The 15,827-nt window shown below is 34.6% G+C and overlaps 1 protein-coding gene across 4 annotated transcripts in view; it reads left to right on the forward strand.

Annotated features, from left to right (window-relative positions):
- The window catches only part of CCSER1 (coiled-coil serine rich protein 1), a 1,384,598-nt gene that overhangs the window by 132,845 nt on the left and 1,235,926 nt on the right, over positions 1-15,827 (forward strand). For all 4 annotated transcript variants that reach the window (XM_032332893.1, XM_032332895.1, XM_032332896.1 and 1 more), the window contains exon 2: positions 12,393-13,757. In XM_032332893.1, the coding sequence (XP_032188784.1) occupies positions 12,434-13,757 (1,324 nt within the window). In that variant the 5' untranslated portion in view covers positions 12,393-12,433. The remainder of the gene's footprint in view (positions 1-12,392; positions 13,758-15,827) is intronic.

Genomic DNA, 15,827 nt, shown 5'->3' on the forward strand with positions numbered 1-15,827 from the left:
TGAGCACACCTCTTTCCAGTGAACTTGTGACTAAGTTAAAAAAAAAGTCACAAAGGCAAAAAAAAAAAAAAAAGAATTATGTTAATGTAGCTTCTTTTTTTTTTTTTTTAAAGATTTTGTTTATCTGAGAGAGAGAGAGCGAGACCATGAGCAAGGAGAGTGGGAGAAGGAGAAGCAGACTCCCCACTGAGCAGGGAACCTGATGTGGGATTTGATCCCTGGACTCTGGGATCATGACCTGAGCGGAAAGCAGATGCTTAACCAACTGAGCTGCCCAGGTGCCCCTTAATGTAGCTTCTTGAAAAATAAATTTTGTTTTAAAGTTATACAAAAGTGGGAACAATATTTAATTTTATAGATATATTAGGTGTTATAAACAAGGATCCTTTTGTTTGTTTCAGATAGAACATGTTTCTGGCAATGACAGTCTCTTGTTTGATTCAATTAGAGTTAATTCCATTATCAGGAACTCTGAGCTCTATAAGTGTTACCTTAGCTACCTATCTGTATGTCTTTGAATGTAGTACTTAACCATGTGGGAATTTTTATTTCTTTATCTGCAAAAAGAAGTTCACCTTCGAGATGAACCCCCAGTTGGAACTCCTTTAATGTTCCAAGATACAAAATCTCCATCTAGTGGCAGGCCAAGTCAGGCGCATTATTCCAGATACCAAATACAGCTAACACAGCCCATTTCACATAAACATAAGTCCTTCTCTCATGAGTTCACTCTTTTTTTTTTTTTTAATTTTTTTATTTTTTATGAACATATATTTTTATCCCCAGGTGTACAGGTCTGTGAATCACCAGGTTTACACACTTCACAGCCCATGAGTTCACTCTTACTAATTTTTTCTATCAAGTTAACAGTATATGACTCCATATACACTCAAGAGCAGTCAGTCATTCCTTATAGTGGTGTTTGGGGCAGGGCAATAGTCTCATTAGAAGATAACTTAGTGAATTTATTTACAAAGTTTAAGGGGTGTGTGTGTGTGTGTGTGTGTGTGTGTGTGTTTATGTGTGTTTCAAGATTTTATTTATTTGACAGAGACAAGAGAGGGAATGCAAGCACGGGGAGTGGGAGAGGGAGAAGCACACTTCCAGCGCACCTCGATCCCAGGACTCTGGGATCCTGACTTGAGCCAAAGTCAGATGCTTAACAACTGAGCCACTCAGGCACCCTGATGTGTTTTTTAACAAAGAAAGAAATGAGCTGAATTTACTGTGTTCCCTTTATTGAAATATATATTATGTAGTTCATCTCAAAATTAAATTTTAAGTAAAAGGACAATGTAGGTAATAAAATAAACTTTAATAAGTATTTGGTAAAATCTTGTTTTAATTATATTTTATGGATCTAGAATAACTCTATTAATTGTTGATTTATCATTGGCCTTTTCTACCAATTTAAAATGTATTTGATACAGTCTGAAATAATTTCAATCTGTTACTGTATCAGAGAATTTAATATTAAAATGTGTTAAATATCAGTTATGCCTTCCTTCCTAAATTCTAAAAACTCTATCCATCTGTGTTATAATTCATGTATTAGAAATTACAGTTTTAAATAAAAAGAGAAAAGTAAGAATATATGTATATGATTTGGTCAAATTCAACAATTATTTAAGCAAATACAGTATAAGGAGAAGAAAGAACCTTGTTACCACATTTCTGGATTTACCATGTAACAAATAGACTGCATCCCCAAATGTCTTCTTGCTCTCTTTTTATTTTATTTACAGATTTTATTTATTTATTTGACAGAGAGAGAGGTCACAAGTAGGCAGAGAGAGAGGGAAACAGGCTCCGTGCTGAGCAGAGAGCCAGATGCGGGGCTGGATCCCAGGACCCTGAGATCATGACCTGAGCCAAAGGCAGAGGCTTAACCCACTGAGCCACTTAGGCACCCATTGCTCTCCTTTTATAAAATATTACCGTATCTATGAGATACAGTACTATGAGAGCAATACTTTCTAGAGCCTTACTTTCACTTAACTATGATGTAGTATTGAATCTCACTTATTGCTGACTTTGAAATGGAAAAAGTGATATTCAAAATATCATTTTATTATTAGCTCTGTATGTATGTGTATGTGTGCACATGTGAGTGTGTATCCTAAATTTCACAGATGGTATGCATGCGTTTTAATAAATTAGAGGGACTCACAGAATTCATCTATTCAGTTCTCTGATTTTATGAATGGAGAAACAGAGTCCAGGAGAAATTATATCCACAGATATATTGTGAAACAGTGTCATTGACAAATGTGATCATTGCATGTTGAATTCAAAGAAAACACTTTAAAAAGTCACAACAAATCCAAGATTCTGTTTTTAAAATGATTCTGACAGAAATATGTACACCATGCCAACACATAACTGAATGGAAATGAGTATATTCTGTAACATGCTGCCATTCGCATTATGAAGGATACAACTACAACAGTATTTGTAAGAAAGGAAAGGCAGTAATGATTTGTGGGTATGCTCATTTCTTTTTTTCCTTCTAATCATACCAGTGCTGACTTCGGTTATACTGATCTATGTTTATATTTAAATTGGACCAGACATTGAAGATGTTGAATTCCATATTACTGCCTATGCTGATTTGTATGGTCAGGTATCTGTATTACTGATCATGTACACACAGACACAGTTACAAGTGTTACATCTTATACAAGATATAAGTGTTGAGCGTAGCCATCTTTAAATGTAATCTCCTAATAGGTATTCTAATTTGTATTTAAAAAATTCTTTCCCTCTAGTTTTGAGTCATCTTATAGTGACCTATGACAGTATTTTCCTTTTCTTATTTATATTTGTGTTTGTGACCATGAGCTGTTTAATGTAATATTGTAAATAAAATTTTAAAAATTAAAGGATAGATATTTACAACATATCATAGAAACAAAATAGGCTACTATCTTTGTAAACGTTTCATACTGAAGTTTTTTACAAAGCAATACATATGTTATACTCTTTAGAAAAGAATGAAAAATGTTAGCAAATAAATAATAAATTTGAATTGATGTATTTGAATCTGAATTATCTTTAAAATACAAATTCTAGGGATGCCTGGGAGACTCAGTTAAGCATCTGCCTTCAGCTCAGGTTATGATCCCAGGGTTCTGGGGTCAAGTCTATAACCAGCTTCTTGCTCAGTGAGGAGCCTGCTTCTCCCTCTGCCTATAGCTCCCTTTGCTTGTTCTCTCTCTCTCTCTTTCTGACAAATAAATAAAAAATATTAAAAATAAAATACAAGTTCTATACATATATATACACATATATACATATACATATATATACATATAACATAGTTATAAGTAGATAACTGAAAAAAACTCATATTTTTACATTCTAACTTCCAAGTTAAGAATTAGTCTTCCTGGGGCGCCTGGGTGGCTCAGTGGGTTAAAGCCTCTGCCTTCGGCTCAAGTTGTGATCCCAGGGTCCTGAGATCGAGCCCCACATCAGGCTCTCTGCTCCGTGGGGAGCCTGCTTCCTCCTCTTTCTCTGCCTGCCTCTCTGCCTACTTATGATCTCTGTCTGTCCAATAAATAAATAAAATCTTTAAAAAAAAAAAAAAAGAATTAGTCTTCCTTCAATTCAAAAGGGAATTTACTTTTATAAGGTACCATTTATTTAAAAAAAAGTTAGAATTTGCAAATATATTTGGAGACTTTCATTTTTCATTTACATAAAGGACTTGAGAATTAACTGCAGTGTATCTTAAACTGGTTTTGAAAGTTGTAGGAAAATCAACCTCATTGTTAAAAAGGCAGATCTCCTGCACCCTCTGCTGATATGAAAGCACAACTGCAGGTTATTTATTAAAAAGTTGCTCCTTTACTTTTTAGTAAAGAAAATAAAATGTATAAAATGTTTGAAGAGATTATTGGTATTTATATTTTGTCCTATTGGGTCAATTATTATTTATTTTCAAGTTATTTAGAAAAACCATTTTCCCAGGTGTTCATTCTCCTTCTTCCAGAAGCAACTGCTATTACTAATTTTGAGGTACCTTTCAAGTTACTTTTAGCATATTTACATGCCTGTATCCTTTGACGTTATATAATCTGGATAGTTATACAGTTACATTAACTTAATTTGAATTTTTAAAGGATTATTTATAAAATTAATTCATTAATTCATTCTCATTGTTAAAAATTCATCATATTAGGTATAACACTAATGTCCTCATTGATGACAGCCCTCAATACAAAGGACCTATTCAAAGATAACCCCTGTTTACACTCTGAAGTACATCACTGCAGAATTTTTTCCTATGCATATATTTGTAAATCTGTAGAATATTTATTATTTTTAAAATTTCATAATATATTTGTGATTTATAGGACATATCTTTTAGCTATTTTATTTTTTTAAAGGTTGTGTTTACTTACTTGAGAGAGAGCACGAGCAGTGGGGAGGGACAAAGAGAGAGGGAGAAACAATCTCCCCATTGAGCAGGGAACCTGACGCCCATTGAGCAGGGAGTCTGACGTGGAACTAGATTCCTAGATTCCAGGACCCTGGGATCAGGACCTGAGCTGAAGGCAGACACTTAACGAATTGAGCCACCCAGGTGCCCTTGATTTTATTAATTAAATGCATTGGAAGTTGTTTTCTATTTCAGTTTATATCTTTTACCTTATATGTTTAGCTCTTACACTTTATTTTTTAGAATAGGTAAATAATACTTCATTTAAAAATTCTATTATTGGACATTTATGTTACTTTTAATTGAACTTATATAAACCAACTCTGAAAATCCCTGTACATCTTTCTTTGTGCAGATGTGTGAACATTATTCTAGAGTAAATGCCGAGAAGTGAAATCCCTTAACTTGGTATTTTGATACATAATTTTCTCAAATGACCTTTGGGCTCCTTTTTAAGTATCTGTAAGTACCACTTCACTCACCCAAACTTGATATCATTTAGTTTTAAACTGTTAGTTCTAAGAAATTGTATCTTGCCATTTTTCCCGATTAATAGTGGAGTTGGAATATTTGTTCATAACATTGATTAAAGATTTACGTTTCCTCAATTTCCATCTGTATTCCTTGCTACTTTTTTTTTTTTTTTTTTGGGTGTGTGTGTGTTTCTAATAGGGTTATAGGAGTTCTTTCTATGTTCCCCAAGTACTAATAGGTTTGAATATTTTTTCATAAATTCGTTGGTGATGTACATTTTTTCTGGGAATTGCTTGTTCATATTCTTTACTCATTTATTTGATTCTTTAAAAAATTAATTTATAAGAATAATTCATATGTTTCCAGATAATCAATCCATTGGCTGCCATATGTGCCTCAAATTTTTTTTTTTCTCATTCCTTAGAGAAGTCTGCAGATGGTTAACTGGCATGAGAATACAAAAGATCACCATATCTCAAGACATCATTTAGTGCTCCAGGTCCCGTGGGATCAGTCTGAAGCTAGTCTGCATTGGTGACCACATATCTGATTAGCTTTTCCCTCTCTCCTGTCATAGTTCCTTTCTTAACCTTTTCCTGAGACTAATTCTCTAATAAATTGCTTGAACAAGAATCCCTTGCTCAGGCCCTGCTTCTAAGAAACCTTACCTAGGATGCTGTGAAGATTTTTTTTCCAAAATAATATTTTGAAACCAACATAAATTTCTCCAATATGAGATATGATTATACAAAATAATAGTTTTTCTTTATTAAAAAACATACATACTTTTATTTATTTTTTTAAAGATTTTATTTATTTATTTGACAGAGAGAGATCACAAGTAGGCAGAGAGGCAGGCAGAGAGAGAAGAAGGGAAGCAGGCTCCTCACTGCGCAGAGAGCCCGATCCGGGGCTAGATCTCAGGACCCTGGGATCATGACCTGAGCCCAAGGCAGGGGCTTTAACCCACTGAGCCACCCAGGTGCCCCACATACATACTTTTAGATGTGTGCTATCCTCTTTAAAGTTGTGTATTTGTCATTGGCATTGCTCAAAAATTTTATCAGATTCATCTTTTGGGAATTATGTTTTGAGCCTAAGACACAGTCTTTGAATATTCATACATTCAGTTGTTAGCTATTTGCTCCTTAAAGTCTAAATTATTCTGTTAAATATAAAAAACTAAGACTGAGTAATTGAACTCAATATATACTTAATGAAAAATTGAACTGAAGTCGTCAGGAAGGAGATCAGCATGATCAATAATATTCTGGGTCAAAAGCAAGACAGTTGAATGGAATTATTTGTAAGAGACAAGTTAAAAAATGCAACCGTGGCCACATCGCTATTTATTCACATATATCAGTACCAATTCTAAGCCCGGTTGACATGTAGGTATTGTAGCTTCTAGAAATCGCTCTGTCCTGTTGAGGATTGATTCAGGAAATGACAGTATTAGTCTATGAGTAGACAGAATTAGAACTTCCAGGTGACAGTGTTTTGGAATGTTCTAAGTTGAATTAAAAAACGTTTGTTGTGAAACAGTACAAACATGGTTAATTGTTCTTGGTAAATAAATTACAGTTATTAAATCCTTTATCATATATTAGGCCCTATAGCAAACCCTTTTTGTGTGAGTGTTTACTAGATCCTGATGAAAATTCCTTAAGATAGGTGCGACTGTTTATCTTCACGAAGAAACTCAGGTTCAGGGATACCTTACGTAACCTGTTTCAGCCACTCTCAAGTCACACAACTCACGTGTAACGCCAAATTCAAGTCTAGACTTTCTTGTGTCAGAGTCTGCATGCTTAACAGTTACACATTCATTGGGTGTAAATCCCAGCAAGGAAATTACAGTGTTCTTTAAATGTAAATGTAGTGTCATTTACCTAAGCCTGGTCACATGTAGATACAACTTTTGACTTTGTTCACATAAATTCTATCAAATCTCTGGCCCAAATCCATCCTTTTTATGTCTTTTTACTTTCCGTTGTCTCTTCTGGTCACTAAATAACTAAGATCATATAGGGCTTGGCCTCAAGATTACATGTCTTACTAAATATGCATCAGGACCCCTTATCTGCCATCAATTTAGACAGGGAACTCCTGTGCTTCCCTAAATCCTGCTGTAATAATCTCTTTGAAATGTATTCTACTTTCCTGTTGTAACAGTTCCCATTATCATGCTAATTTGGCATCACTCATTCTGTTTTTTCCAAGGAGATTGATTCATACAGATCTCATCAGGGGCAGTCTGTCTGTTTACATATCATCTTCAGAGTCAAATAATTTTTAATAGTTACCTTCCCTAAAGGCAGGTATTTCGGATATAAGCATTTCTTTGTTTGGATTATTTTCTTGTTCATTTGTTGAAAAGACCTTCATGTACTCAGTGTGGCTACATTATTTTGCAAATTTAATAATTTGCACATTGAGCATACCTGATAAATTAATGGTTTCTGACTCTTTCTGACGTCGGCTGGCAATCTTATTTTCTTTCCTGTGATCACCCACGTGGTCCTGATCCGTCAGTTTTTGAATTGATCTCAGGTTGCCCTCATTAACCCTGTGGCTGAAGTGGCCCTGTTCATGTTGTGGTAGTGATTTATCTGTTAAAAATGCTCCCATAAGTTCCCCGTTCATTTAAGGGAAAAACAGTAAAACATTTTAGAAATTCACGTAAGAGGGGCACCTGGGTGGCTCAGTGGGTTAAGCCTATGCCTTCAGCTCAGGTCATGATCTTAAGGTCCTGGGATAGAGCCCCGCATCAGGCTCTCTGCTCAGTGGGGAGCCTGCTTCCTCCTCTCTCTGCCTGCCTCTCTGCCTGCTTGTGATCTTTCTCTCTCTGTCAAATAAATAAATAAAATCTTAAAAAAAAAAAGAAATTCACATAAGAATAATTTACACCATAAAGTTAAAGAATGTTGAGGTATAAATTGCATGGCTTTGTAATAGGAAGAGTCTAGATGGGAAGGCTTTCCATACGAGCCTTAACCACCTAACAGGTTGTGAGCCTCATTTAAATCTGTGGCTAAATGACATAATCATCAGATAAGATTGTTTTGGAAACTTCTTCAAGCTTTTATTTTATTTAATTTTGGTAAAAGTCTATCAATGCCCTTTGATATGTTTACATATAATTTATTTTCTGCCATCAGGTTCTTAAGGTTGAAAAATTGTTACCAAGAGAATATTTGGTTTCTGTGAGTTTCCTTCTACTTCATCCCGTGTTATAGATTTTCTTTTCAGCATGATCATTTAGGCTCTATCGGGCTAGGATCTAGCTGAGATCATATTTTCTTTCTTTTTTTTTTTTTTAAAGATTTTATTTATTTATTTGACAGACAGAGATCACAAGTAGGCAGAGAAGCAGGCAGAGAGAGAGAGGGAAGCAGGCTCCCTGCTGAGCAGAGAGCCCGATGCGGGGCTCGATCCCAGGACTCTGAGATCATGACCTGAGCTGAAGGCAGCGGCTTAACCCACTGAGCCACCCAGGCACCCTGAGATCATATTTTCTTCATGCAACATTCTGCACAAATCTTTTAGACATTGATCATTGTTTTTAAGTTGCAATTAAAATGTATACTTTGGGGAGGTTCATCATAAGGGATTGGAATACTGATCTTGATTTATGTATGTGCCCCCCAATATTATTAGGTGACTTTTAAAATGGAGTAATTGGGGCAGATTTTGATAAGTAGCTCATTTTTATAATCACTTTATGCCCCACTTGCTTGAATGCATTACATCAGAAAAGGAAGAAACTAGAAATATATTCAGTATCAGAAGAGTGCTAAGTTTATTTCTGATGTTGTACTTCTCATACTTAAAATTATTAACTATATTCTAGCTCATGCTACTGGTAAGTGGTAGAGCTTGGATTTGAAACTCTTTTTTATTTTTGTTTTTGTTTTTGCTTATTGCTTATTGCTTATTGCATGTGTGTGTGAGTGTTTTCTGTTTGTTTAGTTTTACAAACTAAACATTGCGAGTTTGGAGAGAAAGACAAATGATACTTAGGACTGTGTCAGATGTGGGCTGTCAGGTGACTTCATCTTTGGCTTATGGTGACAGGATTCGAGGGGTATTCAAATTCTAGGAAAATATTTGAAGAAATATTGGGAAAGAAAAAGATGAAGGGGGTTTTGTTTTGTTCTCTTACTTGCACAGATAGACATAGCTCTCTGTGTATGTGGTATTCAGTTTCCACGGTGATTGGTTTGAAACCCTTCAAGGTCTTTGTATGCTTTCATATAATGCCTTTGAAATCATAAGAGAACGTGTGTGTGTATGTGTGTGCGTGTGTATTTCAGTATTTATTTTGCATTTACTCCATTTTAAGTAGGTAACATTAACAATACGTATAGCCCCTTTAGCTGTAATTTGTATTTTTCTGAACCATGCCAAATAAGATTCACCTCTCCTTTTATTCAGAATAGATCTACTGTATGATGTTGCACTCTCAGGGGTAATGACAGTGTTTGCAAAAGTTACAGAAATCACTGAATAAAGTACTTCTGGTTTTTGTTTTGTTGTTGTTGTTAAATTCGGTGTTAAAGAGCTAAGGCTACCATTTATTCCATTGAGATCAAACTGAATTTCGTATCACTTTCAGTAGGGTCAAGTTATGTGTCTGTGTAGTGGGATTGTCTACAATAGTCTAATTTTTTGTTCATTCATATTGCTTTAAAGGTATAGTTAGAAGACACTCTTCTTACATAACAAATTTGCTTTCTTTGAGAAAATAACGTTCATAGTAGTAAAGGCCCCTGGAAAAGGGGCAGGTCTAGTTCAACCTGTATTTTTTTAGGATCTATTATAATTGAAGTGATATGACTTCTGAACCAAGAAATATTAGAGGGGAACTGAGAAAATAGGTTTATTCTATCTGACTTGGAAATTTATAAAAATACATGAAAATATACACAAGGTTTATTAAGAAATTAAAAGGTGATTGTCATAATAAAATTATAATAAAAATAAAATTAACATGTTGCAGTCTTTCATTAATAGTTAATATGATGATATATTGTTTTATTCAACTTGTTCAGCATTGTGTTTCTAGAGCATTTTCAGATGTAAGCAAATTTTAGATTACTGAATGATTTTATAGTTGGAAAGGCTTTCAGTTAACATATGAATCTCTAAAAGTTGTTATTTAATATAATTAACCTCAAAATTGCAGCATTTATTTATGGTAGTGAGGCAGAAAATAGGTTTATTTAGGTTTGAAATACTGATGTATTGAAGTTAAAACTTTATCTTTTGAAATCCTTTTACTCTACGGGTACTGATTATGTATTATTTTAGACACTCAGGTCTCAAAGCAAAGCAAAGATGCCTTAGTGTTCAGTCTCTCTCAAATAAATAAAGTCTTAAAAAATAATAATACTTTTTTTCATGATTTCACTCTTACTGATGCTTTAGTTAACATCATTCTTAATTGTGATTTTTCACTAATGTGCATGATTTGTTTCCATTCAATGCCTAGTGAAGTATTTTGTCATAATTGGAGCATTACTAACCATTACGATTTTTAGCTGGTGGTGAATCTATGGTTATAAATGCATTAATGTCAAGATATTTACCATTATTACTGGATATTTTCAGTATTTGTGTATATTGAAATATTTCTTGGCCTTTTTTTTTTTTTAACATTTCTTGCTCTTGTGTCAGCATTTATTTATTTATTTTTTTTTTGTATCTGCTTTGGAAATTAGAAATTGGTTAACTTAGATTTAACCTTGGAGGCAAATTAGATATTTTTAATTTTTGAGATTTTCTAAGAGCCTAAGTGTCTTTGTTTATATTTTAAGCTTTATTCTCCCAAAGGCTTTTAAGAATATGTAGATATTTTGGGAGTGTTTTACACATAGTTTGATTTAAATTCAAATTTAGTGATGCAAGTAGAAGACATTTAATAAAAATCATCTAATGCAAATCTGTTAGATTTTATATTATTAGGGACAAAATACTAAATATTTTTCAGTGTGAATCTGAAAGGGAATACTTTTTAAATTTTTGTTACATACTTCTTCAAGACTGTGAAGGTATTTCACTTGTTCAATCTCATAATCTTTCCATAAGAATGATAAAATGGAGGGCTGGTCATTTTATGTAATATTTATTATTGTTCAGTTAGGTAGTTTTGGTTGCAAAAAACAAAAAAATGAAACAGTCTGATTCAAGTTCATGCAGGGGGTGTATACAGTTAAGGAATTATGTGAGATATAGAAACAAAACAAAACAAAGCAAAACAGGAACCAATCACAGCACTTTATGAAAATCAGTGAAAAATGGCAGTCATCAGAATGGCAGGACTGACCGTATAAGATAAAAGTAGGCATCTCTGGAATGGAAGCATAGGGGGACCTTCAGCAATACAAGGTTTGGCTCTTTCATCTTTTGAAGGCAGAATTACTTTGCTGATTCTGAGTGGATCCTGTGGTTACATAAAGATTAGTTTCTTATTCCTGCTTTACCACTTATTAGCTGAATGATAGAAAGTTACCTTTCTGCTGTAAAATGACGACGTAGTACTATCTGCTTCTACAGTTAGAAGCATTGCAAGAGATAATCTGTGTCAGAAAAGTACTTGGTACATCACAGTTAATGAACTGTAGAGCTGCCACCTTCACCTTCTCTTCTTTCTTTTTCTTCATCATCAGCACCCGGCATTAATATGGTTCATAAATTTTCAGTGCTTCTGCTTTTGTCAGTATGTATTCTTACTTGTCTCAACATTACCAGTTTAATTAGTTGTCATTCAAGTCTTGTCTTCAACTCAAAGGCACAGTTTCCTCATAACCTAACCTTGTTTATAACCTGCACTGTATCCTTCGTGGTTTAGTTTCCTCTGCCAGAGGCCTGAAGATCTCTAACTGCCCCCAAAACAAACTGCAAGGAGAAGAATTCTTCCAGTTTTGTTTTTCTTTGACTGAAGATTCTAGTGTCTGATCATCCCTTGGTCTGGTCTGTGATGTTAAGTTCAGATCAGTAACCTGTTGAGTCCTGTGATGTTATCTACTACTGGCCAATAGAGGTAGAGGTGGGGCTTTTTACCCAGAAAGAAGTGATTATGGCAGTCTCATGCCTACTACATCTGAAACAGTAGACATAGAAAGTTAGGATCAAACAACTTACCAAATGGAACTAGTGGGAGTAGTAAAGCTGGATCTTGAATAGTGATCTTGTGTCTCCCAACCCAATAATCTTTTCAACAGACTAAGCATTCTTGGTAATCTTGAAATATTTGAGCCATTATAAAATTGCTGTGCAAATTATTGGATAATCTTGTTACTTAAAATTTCAAAAAAATCCTTAAGTATCAAAATTTTATTATTTGTTATTTTAGTATGAACTGAATTCTATTCCATGTCCTGAAAAAGTGTTTTGTTTTAAAATGTCTTTATTTTTATAATTTATAATTGAATGCGACTGACTTGTTCTTCTTGTTTTAACCTTTTTTTAGGCTGCTAAGTTGGCTCTCACAGTGCAAGCCTTGGAGTCCCAATGGGGGACTCAGGATCAAGACGATCTACCCTGGTCTCCCGGTTGCCAATATTCAGAAAAAGTATTAGCAGAAGACATGATTCTCTTCCTTCCTCACCCTCCTCCAGTAATACGGTTGGTGTCCACAGTTCCTCTCCTTCTAGCACTAACTCAAGCTCAGGTAGCACAGGTAAACGCAGGAGCATATTCCGTACTCCTTCCATTAGTTTCCACCATAAGAAGGGGAGTGAACCTAAGCAAGACTCTACCAACCAGAACCTTAGTATTTCAAATGGTGCTCAATCTGGTCATAGCAGTATGCCAAAACTGAGTTTGGAAGAACATATTAAAACCAGGGGAAGACATTCTGTTGGTTTTAGCAGTTCACGGAATAAGAAGATAACAAGATCTTTAACAGAAGATTTTGAAAGGGAAAAGGAGCACTCAACTAATAAGAATGTTTTTATAAATTGCCTAAGTTCTGGCAAAAGTGAGGGGGATGATTCTGGATTCACAGAGGAACAAACTCGCCGTTCTGTTAGGCAGTCAACAAAGAAGCTACTTACTAAATCCTTTTCATCTCATTATAAGTTTTCTAAAGCAGTTCCACAGAGTCAATCCATTTCGTTGGTACAACAGTCTGGATTCTCATTGGAAATTACACAGTACCAAGAGAGAGAACCTGTATTAGTAAGAGCTTCTCCATCTTGTTCTGTGGATGTAACAGAACGGGCAGGAAGTTCTTTACAGTCTCCATTGCTTTCTGCTGATCTTACAACAGCTCAGACACCTTCAGAGTTTTTAGCCTTGACTGAAGATTCTGTGTCTGAAGCGGATGCATTTCCTAAAAGTGGAAGCATGGCATCCCACTGTGACAACTTTGGCCACAATGATTCTACCTCTCAGATCTCTTCCAATCCTGCTGCTGTTACAAAGACAACAATAGACCTTATGGGAACTGTTCCCTGTGCAATTATGTCTCCTGGAAAATACAGATTAGAAGGCCGGTGTAGCACTGAATCTAATTCCTTATTAGAAACCTCTGCTGCTAATCAGAAGGAAGTGTTATTGCAAATCACCGAACTACCTGTTATGAATGGGAACAACTCAGAGACTCACCTATCAGGAGATATACAAAGAGAAGAACATATGGTAGTACAAAATGGTGAAACAATGTTGGCGACAAGCTCCCCAAGGAAACTTGGATTTTATGAGCAACATAAAGCAATAGCTGACCGTGTTAAAGGGATTCATCCTGTTTCAGATTCAAGGATAATACCTTCTTCTGGTGATCATCATATTTTTAACAAAACAGCCTATGGATATGAGTCAAACCCTGCCAAAGGTATGGTCAGTTTTTTTTTGTATTTTAAATATGAAATAGAATTTTCATTCGAATTTATTTAATTTTCTTATTCCAGCTCATGAATAGAAACCACCTTTTCCTTATTTTCCACTCTCTAGTCTTTTTTCTTATTTATAATTCGTCTTAAATATTTTCTCTACTTGATTTTAAACTTACTTCACTTGTATTATGCTAAAATGTAATTTAGCAATATTACTCATTTTTCTTAGTTGTGTTGTTTAGATCCTGGCCCTCAGAAGAAAGAGGAAAGAAATTAATTTTATTTGGAATGTGGCTTTATCTAACATAAGGATTTCCTTTGTTAGAGGAAATGGTAGAGTATTGGTGTTTCTTAGTCAATGAAATTAATTTTATTTCTTAGTCAATGAAATGGATATATTCCAGCCAAAGTCACTATAAAAGAAATTTCCATAATTTAAATTCTAGTTCCTTTTTAAACAAAACTTGAATTATTAAGTAGGATCTATGTTTCAGCACAAATAAATATAAATCTTTAAATATAATAGGCTTATAAGATTTAAAAATATTGTCCTTGGATCCTAGATACTAGTTCTAATCTGTCTCTGTCATTAAATACCTGTGTAGCATTGGGTACTTTCTGTTTGGTTAAAAAAACGTGGGGTGTGTGGAAATGGGTGGCTGAATTATTACAGTATGTCATTTAACAGAAAACTTTGTTATTTAAATTTCATTTAAGAAAACTGTTGAGGGGCGCCTGGGTGGCTCAGTGGCCTCTGCCTTCAGCTCAGGTCATGATCCCAGAGTCCTGGGATCAAGCCCCACATCGGGCTCTCTGCTCAGCAGGGAGCCTGCTTCCTCCTCTCTCTTCTGCCTGCCTCTCTGCCTACTTGTGACCTCTGTCTGTCAAATAAATAAAATCTTAAAAAAAGAAAACTGTTGAATGTATGCCACCTACTGGTCTGTATTTGACATTATTTTTATCATTTTTTTTCCTCTGCTGTGATTCCTACTGCCTCTGCTGCTGCTGTTGCTACTCCTACTATTCCTATTACTTCTACTACTACTACTACTGCCAACTACTTCTCCCAATATTGAATGCTTCTTATGTCTTATCATTATTACTTCCAATTCTGTGGACTTTGGATACATTAATTCATCAAATTCTCACTTGATTGTAATCGCTACAATTATAACCACCCATTTTACAGATAAAATAATTGGAACACAGATACATTAAGTAATGTTTCTGAAGTCACAACATTAGTAGATAATTGTTTGGGATAAAAACCCTATGAGATAGGTATTAGTGGTCTCCATTTTACAAATATGTAAACTGAGACCAAGGGATCATATAGCTGTTAAGTGGCAAAGGTCAAGTTAAAACCATCTCAATTCAAAATTCAGGCTCTTATTGACTGTGCTTAGTGATGTCATGACCCCAGCTCTTTCTAAAAACATTAAGAATAATACTAAATTATTACATAAAATTTATAATAAGTCAAATTATATATCAGAGTGTCAAGAATCTTAAGATTATATGATTAATCCAATTAGTTTCTCCATGAATATAACAATTTAGAAGTTTTATTTTCTTAAAGATTTTATTTACTTATTTTTGTGAGAGAGCAAGGGAATGAGAGAGAGCACAAGCGGCAGGGAAAGACAGTGAAAGTAGCAGACTTCCCACTGAGCAGGGAGTCCAATACTGTACTTGATTCCAGGACCCAGGGATCATGACCCGAGCCAAAGGCAGCTGCTTAACCGACTGAGGCACCCAGCTGCCCAATTTTAAAGTTTTAAATGCATGAATGAATTCTCTAGCTGTATAATTATGCAGGCCAATATTTTTCACATTTTATACAAGATCATTTTTATGCATCTGCCTACTTTTTAAATTTTTTGATCCTGGTGGCCTTGTTTGTACTTATGGCTTTAGTTATACCTTTAGTTAATTCTTTAATTATAGTATAGTAATAATAAGAACAATGCTGATTGATGATGGTCAACCTTTTGTACACTTAATGTGTGCCCAAAAATATGCTAAGCAATTTATTTGCATTGTTTTATTTAACCTTCTTTTAAAATTTA

Source organism: Mustela erminea, chromosome 2, assembly GCF_009829155.1.
Source record: "Mustela erminea isolate mMusErm1 chromosome 2, mMusErm1.Pri, whole genome shotgun sequence".
Classification (NCBI taxonomy): Eukaryota; Metazoa; Chordata; class Mammalia; order Carnivora; family Mustelidae; genus Mustela; species Mustela erminea.